Source organism: Limanda limanda, chromosome 17, assembly GCF_963576545.1.
Source record: "Limanda limanda chromosome 17, fLimLim1.1, whole genome shotgun sequence".
NCBI classification, from domain to species: Eukaryota; Metazoa; Chordata; class Actinopteri; order Pleuronectiformes; family Pleuronectidae; genus Limanda; species Limanda limanda.
The window spans coordinates 16,898,121-16,924,451 of record NC_083652.1 but is presented as its reverse complement, the minus strand read 5'-3'; the positions used below and the strand labels follow the sequence as shown (position 1 = coordinate 16,924,451).

At 43.3% G+C, this 26,331-nt stretch overlaps 1 protein-coding gene across 1 annotated transcript in view; it reads left to right on the top strand.

Moving 5' to 3' along the window:
- The first annotated feature begins 1,372 nt into the window (after positions 1 to 1,372).
- Positions 1,373 to 26,331, top strand: part of cacna1aa (calcium channel, voltage-dependent, P/Q type, alpha 1A subunit, a) — a 74,232-nt gene continuing 49,273 nt past the window's right edge. Inside the window, exons 1-4 of the mRNA XM_061089569.1 lie at positions 1,373 to 1,689; positions 17,439 to 17,544; positions 18,171 to 18,310; positions 25,767 to 25,858. Coding sequence (XP_060945552.1) covers positions 1,376 to 1,689; positions 17,439 to 17,544; positions 18,171 to 18,310; positions 25,767 to 25,858 — 652 coding nt within the window. The 5' untranslated portion in view covers positions 1,373 to 1,375. The remainder of the gene's footprint in view (positions 1,690 to 17,438; positions 17,545 to 18,170; positions 18,311 to 25,766; positions 25,859 to 26,331) is intronic.

Below are 26,331 nucleotides of genomic sequence, written 5' to 3'. Positions count from 1 at the left end.
AGGCCGTGAGGAGCGCACCAGTCTACACTCAACACAGAGAGACAGAGGGAGGGAGAGAGAGAGAGGAGAGAGAGAGAGAGAGAGAGAGAGAGAGAGAGAGAGAGAGAGAGAGAGAGAGAGAGAGAGAGAGAGAGACAGAGAGAGAGAGAGAGAGAGAGAGAGAGAGAGAGAGAGAGAGAGGACGCGCTGCCAGGACATTTGGGCTTATCATTGCGGACGGAGGTAGAGACTTTTCAGGGCGGGGATGGTGAGGGACTTTCTCGGCACCGCTGGAACTCGACCGACCGGAACCCGGATCATGATGTGGTGTCAGGAGGCGGAGAAGCAGCCGTCGTCCCCTTGTCTTTGACGACGCCGTCCGTGTGTCCCTCGCTCAGCTTCTGGATGGCCGCGCAGGTGACGGACAGAAGATGATGGTCGCAACGAAGGAGGATGCTGCCGAAATGTCTGTCTGAGAGAACAAATATTTCCTCCACGGCCGCAAGACGAACGATGACAGCGACGTTCCAAAAGGGAAAACGGTATTTCTCCTTCTTTCCACTTGAGATTGTGCTTTTCTGAAATCAGACTCGTGAAATGCAACAATTCCCCCGGTCTCAGGGCTTGTCGGAGCGCACTGGGAATACAACTGTGAGCTTCCAGAGCCACATTATCGCCACACACTGTATCAAACATTGCGGATATTTTAAAAAATAAATAAATAAATAGCAGGAGCTCTTTTTTTCCCTTTCAATGCCTTTTAAATCTTCGGAGACGCATCTGTTTCCAGAATGCCAACTCGAACGTCACTGACGGCTGTATGTAAAGGCACATAACTGTATTCCGATATTTTAAAAAACAATTTGGTTAATTGAGGCCTGTGTGATCATTAAGATCTTTCAGTCATTACAAGGCATCATGGCAGGAAAGACATACGTTCCGAGAGGCTGAGGAGGCTGTGCGCTCTGATGCAGGCTCGAACCATGGAGAACATGAAACATTCATGTTAACGCGCTACAGTCTCACCATGATTTCATGCTGGGGACGAATCCTGCTCTGTGCGGACACACGAAGGGACTGAGCCACCACACCGTGACCACACGCTGCCACCAGGCAACCAGCCGACCACACGCTCCAGCTCCTCACACCTACAATCGGCCGCTGGCACCGACGCGCAGAGACGGAGACGGTACATGGGCGTCCTCGTCTGCTAGAAGCCAAGAGCTGCAGCACTGCTCGCCGGGTGCAGGTGTTCAGCAGAAGCTCAGGAGACAACCCGTTGTGCATATGAGACGTTCCGATCCAGATGGGATGTAATGTTGTGTGGCTGCACAGCTGAGCATTATCGGTCTCCTTCTCCGCTGCTTCGTGAAGATTGGCTTTCGGTGTCCAGAGAATGGCTCGGTTCGGAGACGAGGTACAGTCCAGGTACGGCGGAGGGCCCGGCGGAGGGGGCCAGGGCGGCCGCGGTGGTGGCAGGCAAGGAGGCCCCCACGGACACGGGCACGGCCACGGCCATGGCCACGGTCCACCCGGTGGGCCCGGGACCCAGAGAATGTACAAGCAGTCTATGGCGCAGAGAGCCCGGACTATGGCCCTCTATAATCCCATCCCCGTGCGCCAGAACTGTTTCACCGTCAACCGCTCGCTGTTCATTTTCAGTGAGGACAACTTTGTGAGAAAATACGCCAAAAAGATCACCGAATGGCCATATCCTTTTCCTGGCAGTGTACAGTGAGTGAAAGCTGTTAGACCATGCCCGCGGATCAGGTAAAGTGCTGACAGACGTCTGACTTGTTTTGTTCTTGCTCCGTGAGGTGTAGGTTTTTACACTAAGACCCAAAGTCAAAGGTGTAAGATGCATCAATGCAAGAGCATGTGAGGGGCCACGGGGGGCCACAGGACACGCTGGACAGGTGGGCTAATTTATAGGTAATTAAGGGGAAGGGGACATGAACCAGGGGCCTCTTTTATGGGGCTGTAGATCAACACCAGCTCCATTTGTTAGTCATTTCCTGACAGGTCTGGGACCTGCTTTGATATACGCTCCCTGTGTGTGTGAGAGAGTGAGTGGAGGTTGGGGTTTGGGTGTGGGGGGGTGTCTAGGGGGCGCTGCTGGCTGCTGATGTCAGCATGTACAGTAGGCTTAAGGCCTAGCGCGGGTATGGAGGCACAGGAGAGAGAGGGTGGTAGGGAGGGCAAGGTGGGAGAGAGGAAGAGAGATGAAAATAAGCAGCTACAATTTGTGTGTAGTGTCCCTGTGCGTTTGTGTGTGTTCGTGTGTGTGTATCCTTGCAGTGTACACACAAGCTCCCATATCAGCACGATGCAGGTGTCTCTAGGTAGTGTGTGTGTGTGTGTGTGTGTGAGAGAGAGAGAGAGAGAGAGAGAGAGAGAGAGAGAGAGAGAGAGAGAGAGAGAGAGAGAGAGATAGGCGTGAGCATGGTAGCTTATTAACTTGTGCTTTTCTTAACTTGTGCATTAACAGTAGGTTATTTTAGCATTTATTCCCATTTTGAGGCTCCTCCTCTTAATCATGATATGCAGGTGTCACTGAATGAATGTGCTATCCTTTCAATCTTTGTGTTTGTTTGTGTTTGTGTGTGTGTGTGTGTGTGTGTGTGTGTGTGTGTGTGTGTGTGTGTGTGTGTGTGTGTGTGTGTGTGTGTGTGTGGCCCTGTGTGTGTGTGTGTGTGCTCGTGTGTGCGTGCATACTACCAACACAGATTGTGATATTTTCAAATTTGCAGCATTCCCCCACATTTGCATCTGTTATGGAAACTGGCACACATTGCACCATTCTGGGCAGAGATTGTGCGAGGTCTCCATTTTTCGGCTTTGTGTTTATTTGTCCAAAAGCACAAAAGCAAGTTTCTGTGTGAGTGTTAATGACAAGAGCGGAAATTGAAATAATGATTGTATTGATCCATTCTGATGCCTGAGCTATGACATAACTACACCCACTAATTGGGCTGCTCGGGGAACTGCAGGAGCTACTTATAACGCCTCTGAATCATGTCTATTCACTATTCTAAATGACAGATGTGTTTAAGTGAGAGAGAGAGAGAGAGAGAGAGAGAGAGAGAGAGTTTTCGCCTCCAAAATTCTTTATAGAACAAAATAAAACACAAATAGTAGTGAGAATGATAGTTTTGCACAGAAAACTAAACTTCACTTCTTATTCTGTCCCGTGAAAACAACCTTTCTAACGAGTAGACATGTTGACGTGTCACAGATGGAAAAGCACATGTGTAAATGAATTAATGACAGTTGATTTCCATTTAGCTGCTTGAGCTTCAGGGCTCGGCGGTTGTGCATGATGTTATTGTTTAGCTACTTTTGTGCTTTGCATCCTGACAATTTGTCTTCTGTGAAAGAAAAACACTGCACAGCCTTAAACATCTTTAGCTAAATTAAGCACACAGTCAGCTTTGAGTGTTCTTGTTTTTGCCGTCAGCATGGGGCATGGGGGGAGATGGAGACAGGAACAACCCAAGAATAGAGCTGGTATCTTTCAAAATATCAAAAAACACGGGCAATCGTCACACAACTTTGTCCGATACGGTAGCTGAACGCGGAAAGAAGACAGGAAATGAGCGAGAGAGACGTATATGAAAGGTCAGCCACGAACCCGGGGACACCAGGGCGCCCCTGTGCTCCAGTGATTGTGTGAAATATAATCAAAAACATGAAGAGAACTAGTTCAATATGTGTTGTAATGTGCAAAGCTGTAAAGTGAACGAGCTGAGAGGCACTGTTCCAGATAAAATGATTTGGTTTATCTAATCTTTAAACAGCTTTAGGAGTAGAATTGTGTATTTTAGTTGATGTCAAGTGTCTGAAACTATAATGATGAATGCTTTTAGGGTTTTTTACATGTTTGAGGTATTTGATACAAACAGTAACGCCACCATCGAACACAATAGCTCTGAACCCACCCCCTGCTTTTGTCGAGCTTTTAATGTCCAGTATTTGCTGAGGCTGTATCAGGCTGTTGATTCTATTTATTGGTTATTTCTGCGGCTGTGCTTTGCTGTGTTGCTGTTTACTTGATTGTAATAAATTACGAGGTGCACCTATAGTAACATAATTTCTACCCTCCCTCCCTAAAGTGAGCACATACACAGTTATACTGACCAAATGTGGTATATTGTGGCCCAGCCTGAGGACGTTTGAGATACATGATGTAATTATGTTGGTAAATGTGGGGAAACTAACCAAGCTGAGGTTAGAAGAAGGAACCAAATTGATTTTGTGGTGAAAAACCAATTTCACATCCGAAATTTTCATCGAACGATATATCAATGACAAAATTCTTTGTGTTTTTGAAACCGCAGATGTCTCATTTATAATCAGTTCTTAAATTACTCATTTATTGCCAAGGATTGAATTAAATCTGTCTGATTCATGTTTAATTGTCCTTTTTGAAAAGTTTAGCTCCAACTAAATGAGCTGCTGTGCGGGAGGTGGTGTAAGGACGAGGTCTGTCTCAGTTAAAAGGTCGTCCGAGTTAACTTCAGACCCCACTGCAGCTCTCCGCCTCAAACGTCCATGACACGTGAGCTTCGTCTGAACAGCGTTGAGCTTCCAGACCTTTTTCCCTGCTCGTGTCAAAGATTGACTTTCGGTCTAAATCCATCTCACACCTCTAATTTTAAGAGGTTTTTCTCTCTACTGATAAGTGTAATACCTCACTGACAGTTTAATAGCCAGCAATTAAGTAAATCCTAATCCCTAATACAAAGCAGAGAATAGCTCAGAAATATTAGTGAAATAGTTCATTGAAATACCGAGGAATTCTGGGGGATTTTATCAGAACCTGCAGCCAACAGAGGTCTTATCAGGTACTTGGGGATTTGGTGGCAACAGTTTCTTCTTTTTTACACCTGAAGTGTGAATTTCGACGGAACCACTATTCAGCAGAATTATGACCTGCAGCTTTATTTAGTTGTGAACTGACTCTGGACCCATGGGACAACCATATAAATAACTATTCGCTCACATCCACATTTAGATACAGTAGAGAAATAGTTGGTTGCTTAATGAGAATCAGAACCACAGAGTTCAGACCCATTAAGGTGCCATTTTCTTTTTTATGAAACAATTTGTAGAAAAACATTGTCTTGTTATTATTGTTATTAACAGCAGCATTATTATTTCGCTTACTTTTAAAGACTTATTTTTGCTCGATCAGTTCTGTGTTATCCCTCTTCAAGTACTTGTACAATGCACAAACATAATATCAATATATATATATGAGTAAATACACAGCTCTCTCCCCTTTACCTTTATAGGAAAATGGTGAAATCAATCTAATATCAAAGACTGTGAGCTGCAAGCATGTGAACGTGAATCAGTGCTTGTGCACCTGTCCATCAAGTGTGCGACCAGGCCCTCCTCCCACGGCTCCAGGTGTAGCTCTGCCCCCGCCCGCAGCTTCCTGTCCTCGGCCTCACACGCCGCCGGGCGCCGGGGGAAACAAACGGTGGCTCCACAAACGTCGCTGTTAATCTAATAAGTCCTTCCTGCAAAGTCATGGAGCAGAGCGGTCAACTGCAGGGGGAGGAATGCTAATGTCAGCGTCTGGTTTCACTGGAGGTGAGGCAGCAGCTACCTGAGGCCTGGTAGTGTGTTTACATGATGTGGACCCACATGTTTTAAAGGCCTCATGGCAGCGGATGGATGACAGAGGTGAACTTTGAACTACACACATCCACTGTGATTCACCCAGAGTATCAGTGCTTGTGTTTACTGTTTGTAGTTTGGTGCCTTGAAGGTTTCTTATTAATCTGGTCACTATCACCAGGTACAGATGAAGATGCCCTGGGCATGCATCCTACATAGTGTCCTGATAATGTGCTCAGATATAAAAGATATCATGTTACATGCTGGGGGAAATTTGAAACTCCGGAGGAAGTCTTATAGGATCGTAGAAATGAAATCCTCATCTGATCTTTGACCCTAAATGCCCCTTTGACCTTGTGAAATCCATATCAGGTGTTATACACCGGATGTACGAACGAAAAGAAAACCCCATTATCCGGCAAACGCATGTTTCATGTGTTTGGTTTTATGTTTCTTTCTAAATATTTAGCAAATGTCAGCAAATTTAAAATGTGTGCCTCTGCAGGACATTGATTTAAGCATTCAAACAATTACACACACATGCACACCATATGGTGCTGCATGCGTCATCAGCACACACTCAAGTGTGTTTTGCCATGCTGTTGTAAATGGAGAGGAAGTCAATATATGTTCTAGCTATCTATAGTAAGAAAGAGCTCAATATGAAATATAATACAGATCAGTTTTTTATGAGTTAACCAGAGGATATTGAGTCAGAGAAATTATTGAGAATAATCTGCAAACTATTCATTGTTAATTAAGCAGAATGTAATAGAGTGCTATCAGTGAATTTGCTTGTGTTGTATAGCCCAGGATGTTTGTGTTGTGTGTCCGGGCCTTAATCTCCCTCTTCTATATCTGATCATATATGACCCAGAATCAATGAGAGAACAAATGACCATTCAAGACATTTGAGTTTAATCTCTTGGCTCAGCTGTTTCACTGAGCAGTCCAGCTCCTCCTGCTTCTCTCTCGTGTTTCTAATGTTGTGGTAAAAAAGAAAAAAAATAGTTTAAGGCAGCTCTGCAGATCATAGATTTGCCTCATTACCTTTGCCAAGGAGGTTATGATTTCATTGGTGTTTGTCTGTTAATTAGCAGGATTATGCAAAAAACTACTGGATTACTTCGAAACTTGGAAGGATGTGGTGTTAGGAAAGAACTCTGGTGTGGATCCGGATCAGGGGGCAGATCCAGGATTCTTTTTATTCATCATTGTTGTTGATTTTTCAGATTATATATGAATCTTATTTTTTTTAAAAAATGACAAATATACGGGTTTGTTCGATGATAAATTGCAGATATAAGTGCAACTTATGGTACTGATCTAGTTCCATAAGTTATAGGAAGTCATGTGTTTTGTGTTTTCCACGTATACATGCTGTCACCCACCCCCTCCCCCTCTACTTTCACCAGTTCAGTGCTGCTAAAATAATATAAGCATATTGGAATTTGTGTGTTTTGGCAAAACTAAACTGACCTTTTTTTCTTCAGCTGCTAACAAATACTGGGTGGTGCGACGTTGTATTTGTTTCCTCCTGAAAGTGTCAGGAAATTGGGGAGGGGGAGCACAGGGTCTGTGAGTGAGCAGCATACCTCACAAGGACCCTTGTGAGTTAGGTCAGTTATGGACAGTGTATACGGCATGAAGAGAGACCGACAGAGTGAGACTTAGAGACGGGCCGGGGTGTTTTGGATGTGGAGAGTCAGTGATCTACGTTCACTGCAGAATCTAAATTATTTATTGGCCTTTCTCCAGCTTGCAACTGTCAGCTGATAACTACACAGACTTAACATCACATGTGTGTGGTGGGGGGGGGGTGTATAGGCATGTGTTGTTTAATATTCTTTCGCAGGTCTATCGCAGTGTGTTGCTCAGTCATTCTTACAGCGATTTCTCTTTCTCTCTGCCTTCTTTTACAAAGCAGAGATCCAACACTACTGTACTCTGCTCACAGGGAGTCTAAACAACAGGCTTCGTTTTTTCTTTAGTTGATGCAGAGACTTGATTTTTAGAAAAGTGTACAGCATCATCGATAATATCATTATCGTGGCCCATGTATCACATATTGTATCATGAGGTGTCCGGCCGTTCCCACCCCCTAATATCAAGTGTTACCAACCTCTTACCTTTCACCACCCAGCAAAAGGCAGTTGTGTGAGTCTGCACTTTGTGGGATACAATGATCTGTTCTTAAGCAGAGGAGAGAGAGATAGAGGGAGAGAAAGAGATGGAGGTAAAAGGCGGCTTCTGTCCTTGTAATGTGCAGCTGAAGTCGAGAGATGGACGATGGAGAGACAGAAATAGAGGAGGGAGGGAGAAAGTCAGTAAGACGGAGACATTATAGAGTGGAATGGACTAATGAGAAACAATGGAGAGGGAGAGAGGGAATCAAACTGCCTGTCTGCATATAAATCATTTAACAGAAAGTGGTGGAGAGACAAACGCTCAGGGTTGGCCGGCAGCTACACTGCAGCCAGAACACACGTCAACCTGTTTGTGTCGCTTCGACATGCATTGTGTTGACAGAGCATTTATTCCAACACTCACCCAACCAACAGTGACACGTCCAATCCACATCATAACCAATGTTCTTAACCAGGAGTTATTCTCCCTGTAGGGTCGAGTTTTTTGGTGCTTGAATGTGAGGAAACTTTCCTTACTGTAACGGATTAAACATATTTCACAACACACACACACACACACACACACACATTGAAAGTGCGACTGTTTCCTCTTCTCTCTCTCTTTTACATTTCTTTCTGTTGTCTTCAATCTCCACCACTGCATCTTGATCTGCTTCTAATTGGATGTTTCATCTTTTTGTGAAGCAAATTATTACTATTCTTATTATTTATTTTCGTTAAACAATTAGACGTTTAGGGGATATCGGGCAGAAATAATCCTGGTGACTGCAAGTTTTCAGTTGTTTTCTTTGCTCGTAATTGTCAAGAGGTGCATGTGGTGTGTGTGCATGTGGTGTATGTGTGTGTGTGTGCGTGTGTGTGTGTGTGTGTGTGTGTGTGTGTGTGTGTGTGTGTGTGTGTGTGTGTGTGTGTGTGTGTGTGTGTGCCCTCTGGGCTCAATCTGCCTACCTCATACCTTTGACTGGTAATAAATGTGTGAATTGATCCGTATCCCGAGTCCCTACAGGCACACTCCACACTGGGGTTTGCATAAGCACGCACACACACACACACACACACACACACACACACACACACACACACACACACACAGTAAACACTAGCAGATATAGAACCAAATTGAACCTATAAGAAAGCCTAATCTATATAGATGTTTTTCTTCTTCTTACTAAATATCTTTGTGTTATCGATTTTGTCCTGTTCTTACCTTGAGGTGGATGAACACTAAGGTAATTCAAGGTAGTGCGGAATCTAGGTTTTACTCTTTCTCTGTCACTCTTTCTCTCGCTTCCCTTATTTTGAAACAGTTGATATTTGCACAGAAAGTCGTGTGATGAATGAAACGATGTGAGGAAGTTCAAAGATTAACTCAAATGAAGCATTTAACTTTCAGACCAAAAGATTCACAATATTGTACCGGCATAGTATTAGGTTTCTTATCACAGCATTTGAATTAGTTTTTTTTTATTTCAAATTAAATCACAACAATCAAGTATGAGTGTTTTCTAATAGAAAGGGAATAACCTTTTGTTTGTCATTAGAAAAAAGAGGTCAGGTCATGAAAGGGAAAACCTTTACGACAGAGATCACTGATATCAATCAATCAATCTAATTTTATTTGTATAGCCCACATTCACAAATAACATTCCACTGGGTTCAATTCTAATTGCTAACAAATTGCATAATGAATGAAAGTAAATTGAAAGCGTCTTGGTAATGTGCTGTCAGGGAAGTGTGTGGGTCACTAGATACAAATGCAAAGCTCCTGTGTATTGAGATTGCAAATTGAGCTTCTGGAGTCTGATAAATGCCTCACGTCGGCAGTTTCTTTGATGCATGGCCCTTCTAACATATATGGCGATTGAGCAATGGAAGCAAAATCAATAAGGAAACATGCTGCTTGCATAGCAACAGGACAATAAATCACACTAGAAATATCTGGTATCAGTAGCCGTGCACTGGCAAATTCTGCTGAGCCCACTGCCCGAGTCAAACCTTGTGTGTGCAGATGTTTTACACCACATCAAATTCATTTAGTGGCGTCTTAGTTCACGGTTACATCGCTTCGGACAAGGCGTCGCCTGTTACCTTCATCCTGAAAAGCCTGCTCTGACATGACACATCGGATGTGGTCAGAATTTAAAAGAGAAGCTTTTACACGGCAGAGATCAGAATGAAGGTTTAGTCCAGAGGACATGTCTCCTTGCATTGTCTAAAATAACCTTGTTTTAATGAAAGGAGGGTTTTTTTGCGACCAGTTTTTAACCTGTTAAAAGATCTGATATAGATGAACAGCTTTGATGGACCCCCCCGCCCCCCCTCGGTTCCTTGGGCCGGACCAGTGTGTGTCCATGTTTATTGTCTTCACATCCATCGGACAGAGGATTGATATTTCTCTCTCCCTGTCCTCTCCCTCAGCATTTTTCTTCTCATTCCCTTTTCTCTTAGCTGTGCATTCTGGCTCTGTTGAATAATTCAGTTTCAGTTGCAGGCCAGTTTGGACGTGTGTGCACATTAGGTGTGTGTGTCTTTGAGAGTGCGTTTTTCGTCTGTGAGTGTGTGTGTGTGTGTGTGTGTGTGTGTGTTGGGGGGGGGGGGGTTAGTGACGTGGGGCAGAGCTATTTTTGGTGTTGGGATACGTGGAGAGAGAGAAAAATAGAGAGAGACTGAGAGAGAGAGAGAGAGAGAGAGAGAGAGAGAGAGAGAGAGAGAGAGAGAGAGAGAGAGAGAGAGAGAGTCTGTGATGGATTGATTTTTTATTTTTTTTTCCCTGCCCGTGTTCTTTAGTCATGGGCCTCAGCTGTTACTAGGCAAACCCTGGGCTCTTGTGTTGGTGCACACTCGCGCACACAGACACACACACATGCACGCACACTTTGGCAGACAAAACAGACGAGTGCACATAGTTAAATCAGCAAGTACTGTCAGGTACACATTCATATCAACACACCTGCGGCACCATTTCTGAACTAAAAATGTCACATACTTCACACTGATACACACACACACACACACACACACGACAGCATATTGTGCAAAATGACAGCTTGGCTGTATGTGGGTGAAAAGCGAGAGGTGGTGGCAGGGGTGAGATAGCAACACAACATATGCCACATGGAACAGCCAGCGAGGAGGAGAGGCTGAAGCGCCTATACACAGCGCCTGATGCTGAATCAGAATGAGGGAGGCCAAGCAGGGCTAAACTGGCCTTCAGGCACTTGTGTTTGTTTCTGCAACGCAGCCAAACACGGCGCTAAAGTGGAATAATTGTAAAATCATTATATGTTTTGTTGCCTAGAGGACAATGCGTTTGGTTTGGGGTTTGTCCCAGATCGTTTTCTGATCCAAGTTGTTGTCCTGCGTTCGGTTGCGGGTTGAATGTGACAGGAAAAGTAGATTCTCTTTTTGCATTTCGAGAGGGAGGAATATTGTCCCATGATACAGTGCTGCTCAGTGGAGGCCATTTTCTTGCTGTGGAGAGCCCTCACAGTCAAATGAGTGTATTGTCTTACCTTGCATATGAAATTCTATATTTAATTGATTCCATGTTGTATTGGTTTCTTTTTTTCTTGGCTTTAAACTAGAACCACTAGACTCCTTTAAATCCTGGCCAAACAATGGGAAAACTGCTTCTTCTTTTCCAAACATATATATTAAATAAAGATAAACTTACACTGCAAGATATGATATTTATTTTTGAAGGGTGGGACCATAGACTATATATAAAGATGGACGACTTCCCACTGTGAAGACAAAATATCCTGCCATCTTTTTGGAGCCAGACTCTATGAGTAGCGATCAGGATTTTTTTTATAGCATCAAATAAGTAATTAAAACCAATTATACCTAAAATAACAAGACATGTTTGCCTTTTTATTTTGGTCCATGTCCCATCAACTAACACAGAGGAGACAGGATTTATGAGTTATTCTTTAACCATCCACCAGGTGGCTTCACTTTTGGGAAGCTGTCATGTCGTCCCTCTTTGAATATAATCTATTGGTGGGACACTCACGTGCGGTACTACACCCTTCACTCACCTTAATGTAAATAAAACAGTTTTGCATGGATTTTATAAATGCACATATGTTTGCACACCCTTTTTTCTTTATTATCTACATGTCTTCAATTTTTTGGAGCTATTGTAATAAACCCAATTTAGCCTCGGGGATCAATAAAGTGTTTGTGATTGTGATAAGATGAGGGCAAATCTTAAAACTAATTTAATTTGACTGCTCACCTGTGTAAAGTTATACCTTTATCTACCTGCCGTGAACAAATACGGATGAGATGATGCAGAAGTTTTTTCCTTCTATTTGTTTAATAGGATATAATCTTGTTATTATTTTGTGAAAGTTGGGTTTCTGCAACGCCCATAACACCCATGTGTGCGATGCCCTTGCACTCCAGCCATGTCTCTTATCTTTTATGGCTGCTGATTATCGAAATAATTAGATGGGTCTCAACCACAGCGCTTAATCTTATTCATTTTTATCAAATCATCGCTTCTGAGGGAAAAGTGACACGAAAATGAAGTAATCATTCGAGCTGTTCTGCCGCTGCTCTGCTGCATAATGTAACAGAACGGAGAGAGAGGGACGGAGGGAGGAGAAAGGAGGGAAGGACACATAGAAGCTGAGTGAGGAAGAAAAGGGAAGGTTGCAAAGTGGCAGTTCTGCTTCTGATGTCATTTTTCTAAGCGTAATGGATAACACAAAACATTAGAATATAACTTTCTTACATGTGAAAGCTTTTAAACCCTCTGGATTCATGTATGCAGCAAAAGCAAAGTACATTCATGGGTTTTATTTTATGTTCATGGAAAAAGCTGAGACAAAATGTTCAGCTAACATACCTTCTTTACATTGTATCCACTAGGCACAACTGAAGGAGGAGACAATATACTGGACATTAATCATTCTGCTTGTGGCTCCATTAGTTTCTCTTGATTGCAAAGCCGGACCCTTGTCGCTCTCAAGTTTATAGATTTATATAATGACCTGATTGCTACTATAGATCCGGGTTTTTCTCAGCTATACAAGTGTTAATACAGTAAACAAATAAGAGTGGTGGTGCCTATTAGAAATAGTGAGGGAGAGCGGCCTGCGTGTGCCATCATGCTTTGTGTTATTAATAGGAAGGCTGGCACCTTCCCAAAGGGTAGCAGCTGGTCTGGACTCCATTGGCAGACAAGTGTAGCGTAGTGAAGTTTCCAGGTGGTGTATGTATGTTGAGCACATATATGAGTTTACACTAGAGTGTGGATACCTGACCCGGGTCCCACTGGGAACCGATGAGTCTGGTTTGGACAAAAGTTTTGAGAAGATATTAAGGTCTTGGGACCGGCTTGGACACAGAGAACTGAATGCCTGTCGGGTTTGGGAGTGGCTCGGCTAATTCTCTCTCTGGCTCAGTCGGGTTTGGACAGAAAGTCGTGGCCCAAGTTATTTATCATCTGCATTTGTTCATTAGTTGGCAAGATTGTCATGGCACTTGGTTTGGGGAAGAAACCTTTACAATTTGAGGGCGCGGATGTAAGAATCACCTTGTATTAACATTATGAGATCATGAGCGTTCGTTTGACATTAACACCAATTTCCTTATTCCAATAATTCCTGGATGTTGATGCCGAAAAATCTGGCCTATTTAGAGAGCTGATATCTATGAGTGTGTGTGATTTTGGTGCAGCTTGATTAGATAACAGGGGAGTGTTATGCTCCCTGTGAGTGTCGGTGCTGAGACGGTTCACTCGTGCCGATGCTTGGAAGCAGGTGAAGGCTGCAGTGGTTCCATACCAGTGGCACACTTACATACTGTATGTGACAGTATGATGTATTGCCTCCCACCCACTCTCCTATGTTCCTTTCATTCCCCCTCCCTTGCTATGTATGTGTGTGTGTGTGTGTGTGTGTGTGTGTGTGTGTGTGTGTGTGTGTGTGTGTGTGTGTGTGTGTGTGTGTGTGTGTGTGTGTGTGTGTTCTGCCACTAACCTACTTTTGACAGAGCATATACACCAGCTCAGGAGAAGAAAATGCCGCAATACTTTCCCACCGCTCTGTCATTCTCTCAGTTTATCCCTCGTTCTGCACTCCCGGGCTCTTCGTCTCTGCCCTTCCCTCTTCCTCACTGTTGTCTCCCTCGCTCTGCTACGTCCCCCCCCCCTCCCCATCCCTCTTTTTTATTCCTCACCACTCACTCTTTTCAATCATTCTGTGCCCACAGGACACCTCCTCTCCTTCATTCTTTCTCTATCTCTCTCTTCCACTCTTTCATTTAGTCTTTCATATATTTCCCTACCATGCAACCTTATTTCCTATTGCTGTTTGTGTCCATGCACATTTGCTGATGTGACATCCTTCCTTCTCTCTCCCTCTCTCTTTCGATATTGAATGAAGATGGCATGATAGGGACTTGGATGATTGATGGACGTGCTGGATGACAGAAAGGTGGATGGAGGAAAAATGGGAAGGAGGGATGTGAGAATACAGGAGAGAGAGAAAGTGAGAGAGAGAGAGAGAGAGAGAGAGAGAGAAAGAAGAAGGGGAAATAGCAGAGAGGAAAAGACATGTTGGAAAGAATGAGGGAGAGACAGACAGATAGAGGGATGGAAGAAGGTGTGGGGATTAGGAAGTGGAGATGTATAGGAGTAAGAGATGAGGTTTAACCGGTTAGAGAGAGGGAGAAATATATCAGTGAAGAGCAGGCGGGGGCTTTACTGAGGAGGAGAAAAGGTGGAGAGGGAGGGAAGATGGAGACTGTATGGAGGGGTGATGGACAAGGTTAAGAAAAGGCCAGTGCCAGTGTGTATATGCGTGTGTGCTTGCGTCATTTGGCTCCACTGTTAGACTTTGAGGGCCTCACTTCCTCTTTTCTTGGCGGACCTCTCCGTCTACGACCTGCTGCTGTCCCCATTACACTATATATATATACACACACACACACCTGCCCCAATAATAAAAAGCAAACGTGTGCAGAACTATGGGTAGAGGGAGAGACACAAGGGAAGCAAAAGAGAGAGAGACTGAAGAAAACATAAGTAAGATGAAGGGAGAGAGAGGATGAGAGCAACATATTTTGATCTCTCTGTCTCTCTGTCTCTCTCACACCCGATATTCTTCCTCTTCTCTCTCAGCCATGTTGCTCGATCTGTTCAGGAAGGAGGAAGAGGAGATTTATTATTAAAAGGTTTATGGCACAGCGTGAGTCATGTGTTGAATTTTGTATATATATCTGTATGTGTGCACAGGAGGCTTCTTGTGAATATTTCAAGCACCTATAACTACGTCAGTGTCTCCTATGAGGAAGTTTGGTGTGTGGACAAACTTAACATTAGAAATATGGTACAACCAAGATAACCTTAAATCAATTCTTGGAACAGGAGGTCAGGAAGGAGTATTAACGCAACTTTTCCTCTTAAAATGTTATGACCTAAATTTCGAAACATCTGATTTTTCCCCCCTGGTACCATCCAGATTTCTTGTTTGGAAAAAACTTCCGTCTCATCTTTCTCTCCCATTTCTTCCGCCCCTTCTTCCCCTGCCTCCCTTCTTCTCTCTCCTGCCCCTCATCCGTGTTCCCTCTCTGCCTGATACACTTGATAATGACACAAATTGATATGATAACTAGCAATTGCTTCAGTCTTCAGTCGGCTATAACGTGTGCAGAAGAAGCTCAGGTTGCAGTATCGTAGTTCCCAAAAGGGAAGAGAGGCCAGATAAGAGCTAAACTAAACCAGCTCGGACGTGAGAGAAGAGAGAGAAGCATTGTGCTGCCACAACTACTTCAGCATCTTTTGGATCTTGCCATAGAGATGGCGGACAACGAGTACTCACTAGTTTGTATTTGTATGTATATTGTCACTTGCAGTAGGTGAGTGGTGGAGCCTCGATTGTCAGTTTCCTGTTTGTCAGTGGCTCCATCTGTCCCCCCCGGCCTCCTGGTGCCTTTCTCTACCTCTCTCCCTCTCTTTCCCTTTTTTTTCAATCTGCGACCCTCTGTCTTCTCAGACCACAACACGTTAATATACATACATCATGTACACAAACTCACGTAAGTACACACACACATAGCTGAGGGGGGGCAAGGAGGCTAATTGCATGGTGCCCTGGGTGTTAGAGTTACGTGTCCCTGTGTGGAACGGTCAAACACGTGAACACAAACACTCACACACACATTGAGGTGTACATGACCGGCGAAAACAAACGACTTTGAGGTGTACACACATATACACACATGCTGCCATCCATACACACTTGCACACATGGGATGTATGATTCCATAAATAGCTCTGCCATTCTTCCTCCACCATTCAAACTTTCCCCTCCTCCCCTCCGCCATGGGAATGGTTTCTCCCAAAGGAGGCACGCCAGTAGGAAAAGGGTGAAAGAATAGAACAGGAACAGACCGGTGCTCATATCCCTCCTTTATATACTGTCAATATTGATACTTCACTACACTTTATATTCATTTTAAAATGTCATAATTGTCATCTTTCTATCCTCATCGTCTTTTTCTCCCTGTGTCCGTCCCTCCCTCCGTCCTGATCCCTCATTCATCTCTACATCTGCACTCACTCTCTCTCTCTCTCTCACTCTCGCTCCTATTTTAAATCTAACTATTTATCTTGTGACCTTAACCAGACAGGAGGATTGATTTAAAAAGACACCGCCTCTGTGTGTGTGTGTGTGTGTGCGTGTGTGTGTGTTTGTGTGTGCGCATTAGAGAATGTGACAAACAAAATTAGTTGTATAATGAGATACTCCCTCCTTCGTCTCTCTCTCTCTCTCTCTCTCTCTCTCTCTCTCTCTCTCTCTCTCTCTCTCTCTCTCTCTCCTCTCTCTCTCTCTCTCCCTCGCCCTCGGACGTTATGTACATGGAGCCAAACGGTGATGTCACAGTAAATCTCACTCAGTCTCCAGGCCACGACATCACACTCTAACACTTTCATACAGCCCCATGTTGCTGTTTGTGTGAGTGTTTATCTGTTTTGTTTGGTCTGTGTGGGCGGTGTGTTACCAGAACATACACTTAGCAGAACATATTTAACTGACTCATAATGATAGCTTGTGTGGTTGTGTGTGTGTGTGTGTGTGTGGGTGTGGGTGTTTGTGTGTGTGCCTGTGTGTGCGTGGGTGTGGGTGTCAGCGAGAGGCCAGACATCAGTCCCTCAGAGCTGTAGTTCTGGTCCAGGTTTTTAAATCTGACTTGTTAGATTCTGTTCTGACTTTTAAACGCTGCCATGGTTTAATTTGTGTTCCTCAATGTTGGGTCCTATTCACGTCCTGCCAATATTTCCATGGACACATTCTTGTAAATGCAGTATAAGGAATGGAAGATATGATAAATATTCACTGTAGAGTAAAACCTGTATTGAATCCGTATTGCAGGTTTGGGCTTTTGCCTGAGTAGAGAGAGGTCTATTGAAAATTGTGTTTCCAATCCAGAAATAAAGCTTTTTTACTGTCCCTGGTGAAAACAGGCACAAATATGTGTTGACTAAGGGATGTGATTATCTTAATCGATGCAGCATATTGCAGCAAATCTTGTTGGAAAATTATAAAGGTGACTCACATGATTTTACGATTATGTACAAAAAAAAAAAAAAGCACCTTTCATGCCAATCTGTACTTTTTAACTGTTCAGATTTATGGTTGTGGAAGTGTTTGTTCCTTGACTGACCTTCCTCACTCCATTTGAGTGGATGATTCTCGCCACCATCATCGCCAACTGCATCGTCCTGGCTCTGGAACAACATTTGCCTGATGGAGACAAGACGCCGCTGTCTGAACGCCTGGTAAGTTAAAAAGACACGGGACCGTGTGGGAGTCGCATGTAAACATGATTAAATCCAGGCGACAGTTCAGAGTCCTTATTGATTTTGCTTCGGTGGAGATGTATGCAGCTACTCAGCTAAGAGAGGCAAAGAAAACAAGGATGGTTTCTCACCTCGAAAAACTACGACACGAGAGAACCATACACATTCTCATACAAACCATTATCTTGTATAGGATCGTGCAGTGCAGTATTTTGGAAAGACACATTATCACAGCATTAAAAAAGAACGTTGTGTCAAAGAGTTGTAAGGTAATTAAATTAGTGTGTATATAGTGATTGAGTAAATAAAATGAATCTCATATCAATATTTGCTGTGAAAAGCAAGCTAAATATTGCATTTACAAATCTTTTGGCAAAAGGTAGATTGCAGCCTGCACGGAAATGTTCGCATCCCATATTGTGTCGAGGAGCATTAAAGAGTGCAATTAATCTATTTTCTCTTAATCAGAATTAACATATCACATTAACCTTTATATAGATTAAAAAAGTTAGAAAAGACCCCAACTACCAACACCTCTCTCACTTTATCTTTTTTCCTCCTTAACCTCTGTTCATCCTCCTTTTTCCTTTTTTTTCTCCCCTCAGGATGACACCGAGCCGTACTTTATTGGGATCTTCTGTTTTGAGTCTGGAATAAAGATCCTGGCTCTTGGCTTCGCTTTCCACAAGAACTCCTACCTGAGGAATGGATGGAACGTCATGGACTTCGTGGTGGTGTGCACAGGGTGAGTGGCGAGCAAACAGGCACGAGCCGAACACATGAGCAGCTTGTAACCTGCATGAAGACAAAAATGCTCACGCGGTCTGCATCAGATGTGGTGTGTGTGTGTGTGTGTGTGTGTGTGTGTGTGTGTGTGTGTGTGTGTGTGTGTGTGTGTGTGTGTGTGTGTGTGTCAGTGTGAGTGTTTTCCCTGCTCCTTTGCTCTAATGAATGGCCCCATTCTGTGCGAGGCAGCAGTCGGATCACAGAGCTGAGCTGCAGGTAGCCAACTACCCGGGTAGTGAACAAATGTCACCACAATATATACAGAGACAGGGGGTAGGGGGTCGAGGGGGGGCAGAGGGAACAGATATTAGAGAGACTGAAGAAAAGAGGATGACAAACAATCACTGGTTTTGGACAAATTAGCACAATTTGGAGAAATATGACATTCATCAGAATTATTGTGCAGAACCACTTTAATTATCTGCCGAGCAATATAATCTGTGAGTCAGCAGAATAAAAAGAAATCAACTGTCTCTCCTGATGATCGGTGTCTATAAAACACATTTAGACTTTGGGAGAGAATGAATCAGATCCATAAAGTGAGTAAAAAGTAAGTTACAGAAAACAAAGGCGATGGATCCATATGAAAATAGCCACTGTGAACAATCGCTGGCCACATTCCATTAACCGTGTGAGCACAGATGTGCGCCGGGCCACACATGAGCGATCTCCTACTCAGCTGACGTCCTCTGACCTGCCACAGTTTCACAATGAACCATAAATATTTCCCATACATTGATTTATTTGTGGCCACTGCCACCTTCTCAACGTTGACCACATATTGATTTTCTTTTTTACTATTTCAAATGAGTAAAACCTTATTTCATTGTGAGGCTGCACTGAACGCAGCACATTGATTTGCTCAGCCTCTCCTTGGCCCACACTTCCTTCCTCTCTTTCTGTCTCTCTCCTACACACACACACACACACGCACACACACACACACAGACACACACAGACACACACAAAAACAACATTGTTTGGTCTCTAATAAAAATGACGTACAGCTCTCAAAAATATTGAAGAGATCACCTCAAGATTATCAGTTTTCCTGGTTTTTATTATTTATAGACATGTGTTAGGAAAAGACAAACATTTGTGTTCTATTCTTTAAGCCACAGACACAATTCCAAATTCAATAGACATTGTAATGAAATGAGTGGCGTACATCTGGAGATACAGATTGAAGACAAATCTGGAGTGGTCTCTTAGTTTTCTTCCAGGGGAGGAAAGTGAGGTTCCGATCATAAGTGGTCCGAGACACAGACAAACTTATGATTAAATCACGGATGCCAGGAATGAGCAGGGCCTTTGTTTTTAACACGGTCCCAGATTGATACCTGGTCTGAGAGGTGAATGGCCTTAAACCTAATTTACAGCTTGTGGGAAAGGCTGCGTCCTGAAATGCATTTCACCTCAGGCAGATCCGAGTGCGGTCTTCACACATCCTACACTGCAGGAAATGATGGAAAACAAATGAGGGATAGTGATAAAAGTCTGTCAACACATAATAGCCTTATCTTATTTATGATTTTGACATATTATTTTAAAGCTCAGTGAAATGGTGAAGATGAGGGCAAAGGGAAGAAATGGGATGCAGTCGGGGCCTGTGACGGAAAGGGTGTCAACAAGGGAGAATTAAGACTCTTGATAGGATTAGCTTGATGGAATTACTGTACCGATTAGATTATGGGTCATAGAAATGGGCCAGAGTAAATAGATGACATAATGCAGTGAGAGAAATAAAGCGCAACGATCACATGGACTCAAATGCTGGATGTTCAATTCTATACCCATCATGTCATGTGTCTGTTAGTGCATCCATCCGTGTGACATGTGACTGTATGAAATGTCATTCCTTCTTTTCTTTCATATCTATGAAAGCGCTGCAGGCTGTGTGCTGATGTGTTTGCAGCTGTCACACGCTGGTCTGTGTGCCACAGTTTGTATTCACAGATTAACGTGATCAGATGAGTGATGTTTGGCGAAAAGAGGGAAAATCTGCATTAAATCTCTGTGAAGGTCTTACTGTTGCAGACCCTCAGTTGACCGCAGCTCTGAGCTCTTGTCTCAGATTTGTCTTAGTAACATCACAAAGCCCCAAGAATTAGTTATAAATGGCTGTAAAAAACAAACAGAGATGTTCCAATACCGCATTGGAAATGACTCAGATGGTGCCAAACACCATCACTTTTTCTTTGCCGCTCCAAAACTGCAGTGGCACTGTACTGCCACTGGCAAATACTGTTTTTTACAGCGGCAAGGAGGAATTTATTTCCAGTGGAAGTAGCATTAAATGTCAGCAAATTCCCGCAAGTAAAAAAATGACGCAAGATTTCAGTTTGGAAGGGCGACGCTACGTGATTTCCTTCTTCTAAGTTATTTATATAAACCGTAGCTGCTTTTTACCAGATCAATTTAAAGGATAGTATTATTGTGTTTTCCTAGATTGCTTTATTTGTGTTCTTTTTCAGTCATTACAGTCAAACTAGATAATAACAGAAGATCTTATTTATTCTTGGTTATGTCTTTGTTATTTAAACCTGAGCCAGGCCATGTGACAATGATAGCAGCCATCATTTTCATACAGGGTGAGAAGCATCAGCTGTTAAAAAATGATATAAAGGTTGTTATTTATTAAAAATACATTAGCATCATATCATTACTCTGTGTCGGCCGATACACGAAGTCCAGGTAGTGTGAATCGGTAATGGGAAGGGAACAATTACATCAGAACATGCTGTTCTTGATGCCAGGTTCAGTGACCAGCCTTCACATTACATTAATTCTGTCCGTTAAAACTGAAGCATACAATAAATCACTGCGTTCTAAATCACACTTTTTCCTGTGCCGTTTGCTCACTTGACAAGTCGTGTAGTAAAACTGTGTGTACTGGCACAGCGTGTTAGGTTGAGGTCATCGTATGTGTGTATGTGTGCATGTGGTGATTTGGAAAAAAGCTTCATGGGTTACATAAACCCTCCGCATTTTTGCTGACAAAGCACCGATGAAACTGATGTTCGTTTCTCTCAGCCCTCCCTCTTTCTCCCTCCCTCCCGCTCTCGCTCTCTCTCTCTCTCACACACACACACACACACACACACACACACACACACACACACACACACACACACAGTCTGGCACAATCACCTTATGCTTTAATAAGAGCAATCAGGAAGCCAAGCTCATCTCGGCGTGCCACAACAGAGAGCCTGAAAGAGAGAAGATGAGTGTCGGAGAAGCAGAGAGAGAGGAAGGGAGAGGCCGAGCGGGAGGAAGTGAAGCAGTCCTTAAAACTTCCAGTAAAATGCCTGGTCTCCCATAATCCCCCACCACCCCCCACCCCTTCCCGTCTTTTCTAATAGGAAATCTTTATATTTTTTGAAAAGTATAAGCCTCTGAGCAAGCATGACACAGCAGTTAAATCTTCTCCGGAAGGCACAGGCACTGCTGCTGTTGCACTGGAGATGCAGCTCCGACATGTAAGAATAAATGGTTTCTCCCAGTTACTGTCCAGATGACATTAAAGTCTCTAGTAACAACCCCCCACTCGTTTTTTTAAATGCATGCGATTATTACCGTGTAAAAATTTGACAAAAGAACCAACCTGTGCTCTGCTGCAGCTGCTGGAGATTTTCTTTTCATTCAGGGCATCTATCGTGTTTGATGTGAAGTTATTTAAGGACAAAAAAATTAAGAGGAATAATAGCATCATCATAGAAAAAGAAATTAGTGACTCAGAGAGAGGAAGGAGGCAGAGGACATGCATAATGAAGGATGAGAGGAAGAATGAGGCTTTATGAAATTTGTATTTAAATGAAGCTAAAATTAACTATATATATTAAATATATTAACATTAAAGTGTCTCAATGACCTCCATGAGGAAATTAAATCAGCTTACATTCGTTTAGATTGACCCTAATCTTAACCTTAACCTTAACCTAAACTTACCCTAATCCTATCCCTTACCTCAATGTCAACCTAAACTTAACCTAAACCTACCCTCTACCACAATCCCCATAAGGTGCTAGATTAAACAGCTTTAGTTCCCTACAACAGGAGTTATACATAGATCACAAACAGACAAACACAAACAGAGAGGGGTTTTTTTGAGCAGTCGATGAATGGCGGTTGTGTTTTTCGCTCTTTGAACATGAAAGCTACTTGGCCTTTCTACCCACCTCTGGCTGAACCCTTTGATACCTCACTGACCAGAGCACCCGCACACACCTGCACACGCGCACACACAAACACACACATTTCCACATCAAACCTTCCTTTCCATTTCCCTCTCACCCTGGTGCACTTGCAGGCGCTGTCTCTAAACACATACAAAGACAAACACACAGATGGCACTTAACCTGTCTGAATAGATTAGCTGCTCATTTTACAACCTTGTTGGATTTCGGTAGATTTGTGTCCACCGTGTTTCTGTGCCAAAGTGTGTGTGTGTCTGTGTGTGTGTTGTTGTGAATGTCCTGAGTGACTTGGCACTGGGAAGGAGCTAGTTGTTTTTTATCCCCACTATTGATTATTAGTCCAATTACCCTTGGTTTATAGCCGATCTTGCTTTGCATCCTCCCTCTCTGCCTCCTTCTTGTTCACTTGTGCATGTGTTTTCTTTATCTGACATCGTAACGCATGTTTTTTTAAAATTTGCTAATTGTATGATAGAATGTTAACAGCACATTTTAAGATGAGAGAGCTTTTGTGATTGCGGGGATACGTTTGGTGTGAAAGGGTTGATTCGTGGCAGCGGAGGAAAGCAAAGAGGCGAGAGGGGCTGAGAGTTTGGAGGGGAGATGAAGCAGGTTGGTCAGTGATGTGGACAAAGATAATTAGCCACATTTCGCTGAAGTCAGCAGGAACGCAGACGGAGAGAGCTGACGAAAAAGATTGTTTGTATAATGTGTTAGATTCCCCAGAGAAGGGCTCAGCGGGGAGATTGTGTAATAGCAATATTGCCTAATGTGTTTCCCCATAATCACTTGTGTTTCTCAGGATAAAGAGCAGGTTGTGCGTCTGTGTGTTTGCCTGTGTGTGTGTTAAGGTCAGGTATGTAAGATCTACTGTAGCCTCTCTGTCCCCGACAAGGAGAGATTGCTTTCCATTGGTTATTCTAAATGACCTACTTTCCAGTGCGCATACGTGAAGAAAATTATTCTCACTCAATATGTTTGATCCAACCAGAACCTGTTTGCTACACAGATGTGTGTGTGTGTATGGTTTGTGTCTGCTTTTGTGTGTGTGTCTATGTACGTGTGTGTTTGTTTATGTGTTTGAGTTGTGATACATTTACATTAAAGAGAGAAGAGCAAAGGATAAAAAACAATCAATCAGGCTCCTCCCTCGGCCCTGTTACCAAGGTGATACAGAGATTCTATCAATGAGCCAAGGTCCCTGTTGCCATGGAAACACTTATGAATGAGAAAGGACCCAGTCACCGTGGAGACGGTGTGAATGAGGAACTGCCTCATCGGCGTGACACTGTTTATGGCAGCAGATGCTTTAGAGAAAAATTCTTCATCATTTTCTTCATCATCATCATTCTCATCCTCATCATCCTCATCATTATTACCATCATGTAAATTGAGAGCATTGACAAATACTATAGTTGATAAATATTAAATGCATACATATATATTATTAAATACAAAAATCCACTCAATGTATTGTAAATAAAAGTCTAATCTTTAATCTAAGATAAAAAGTCTCTTTGAAAGAAACTGAAGTATCTTTGGTTGAGCCGCCGAACTTCTGGTGGGAGGACGACCGCTCTACCCCTCAGCCACAGTAGTGAAAAGCAATGGCGTGGTTGACCAGACAAACCTGGTCTGAAGTCAGTGTATTTAACATTTTTAATTGGTATATATTAAGACAGGAATTAATAATAAACACAGAGCAGATGTGTTTCCTATGCAGTGAAGTGTCATCTCTCTCACGACCATTATAGCAAGTGCACCTGGCTTTCAAAGGGAATGAGATGGTGCCCTGGTTGGTTTATTGCATGTTCCACACAAAAACACAGCCACGAGTAATTATGTTCAACCCTTTTGAACCAAGTAGCTTTGGACACGCTCTGAATCCAGTCTGTGCACGCGGTCTTCAGACCATGCACTTAGATTGTTTCTATAATCTTGCCCTCAGTGTTTTTGTTTCAGTGGCCACGGCCTCATTTTTCGCCAGAGTTCATTCGAAGCCATTAACGCCTTTTGATGATTGACTGCTCACAGACATGAATGCAACACAACCCACTTGGCTGAAAAAGTGAAAAACTGAGACACAATTTCAAATATATTTCGGCGATTCATGACTGCAAATCATTTTTTACCAAGGCGGGTTTACGTTCCATACGTTTGTTCTTTTGGGATAAGCTGAAGTACAGTAGCGCCTCGTGACCAAACCAGGAACCTCTCAGTTACAGGTCAGCCTCTGATGAGGCATTTGATATCACACAATGTCATTACAAGGACCCCAGCTTACTCTGGTGATGGAGCACCTGCCACTGGGGAGCTTGCTGGTAATGCAATGCTGCATTGGAAACCGCAGGCGAGTTTTACCTTTATCCATAGATCCTGGGTCGGTGTTGCTTTTCACTTTGTGCCAATTTTGTGAGTTTTCCAAGCAAAGCTGACTGACTTCAGACCTGTGATTAAAGCTCTGCTGTGTCACCGGGCCTCTTAGTGGAGCAGAGGAAAGTGGAAATCTGTCAGAGAGACAGAACAAAAGAAAGAGAGAGAGAGAGAGAGAGAGAAGTGGGAAAGCGGATGATTCACAGTGTGCGTCAGACGATGGGACTGACTGGAAGTCTGGCGGCACAGGAGAACATCTTAACCCTCTCAAGTGCTCACACACACACAGTCATGGTGTTTACAAGCATCTATTCAGATAATGAGCAGCGATACAGGTGCACACACCGCGTTCACTCTGGAGTCTGATGACGGCCTGAAGAGAAATTATTTAAATGTACCCAGATTATAAATAAGCAGGAAGAAGCAAGTCAGCATCTCTGATTCTCCCCATCTGCCAGTGCTCCCTCTCTCTCCACACCTTCAACTTTCTATCTGTCTTCTCTGTCTTCCCGTCTTCCCTCGTCTCCCCATCGCTCTCCGCCTCTCTTTCCCCTTTTTGGTTTTATAGTCTCTCTCTCATCCTGATACACTTCTAACTCCTTCCTCACTTGTCAGCTCTATTGATCAGCTCATGCAGGATTTACATAGTGTTCACCCAGTTGCTTCTAATGACCTGGCATGTGTTTGCGTTATTGTGTGTGTGTATATGTGTGTGTGTGTGTGTGTGTAAAAGTGAGACAGACGGCGTGAAGCAGAGAGAGGCTGACTGACAGTGACAAGCTTGACCAGCTTAAGTATTGATTGCCTGTGCACACGTCTGTGCATTTGTCTCCTTCTCTTTAGGATCCTGTCCACTGTGGGTTCAGATTTCGACCTGCGGACCCTCAGGGCTGTGCGCGTACTGAGGCCCCTCAAACTGGTGTCCGGTATTCCCAGTAAGTCGGAACTCTTCGTCTGACAAATGAAGATACAAAATAGCGTCCATGTCATTCCTTGTTAGTTAAATTTCAGTTTCAGGTTTTATTGGAAGACTCGAAGACGCATTATGTGTCATGGTTTTCTGCAGCTTCTGTGTTTCTCTGCATAATGCACCCAAAGTGTTCCAACCAAAGTGGTTCTCCTATGCACTCGGCTCTTTTTTAAAATGTTACAGTGGCAGTTGTGTTCCGGCACCACTGCAGTGTTATTAATAGCTTTGACTCCAGTACAGGGCTGAACAGGCGAACCAAGGCTTACTCATCATTAAAGTCACCACGCTTCCTGTGAAAACCAAATTAAGAGTTCCATTACAATGTGTGACACACATCAGAAATTAGATTAATTTCCACAACAATATTTGGCATGAAATTAAAAGTCACTGAATATATTATTTTATTTGATGAAAAACATATTTATTTATATTTAAAAT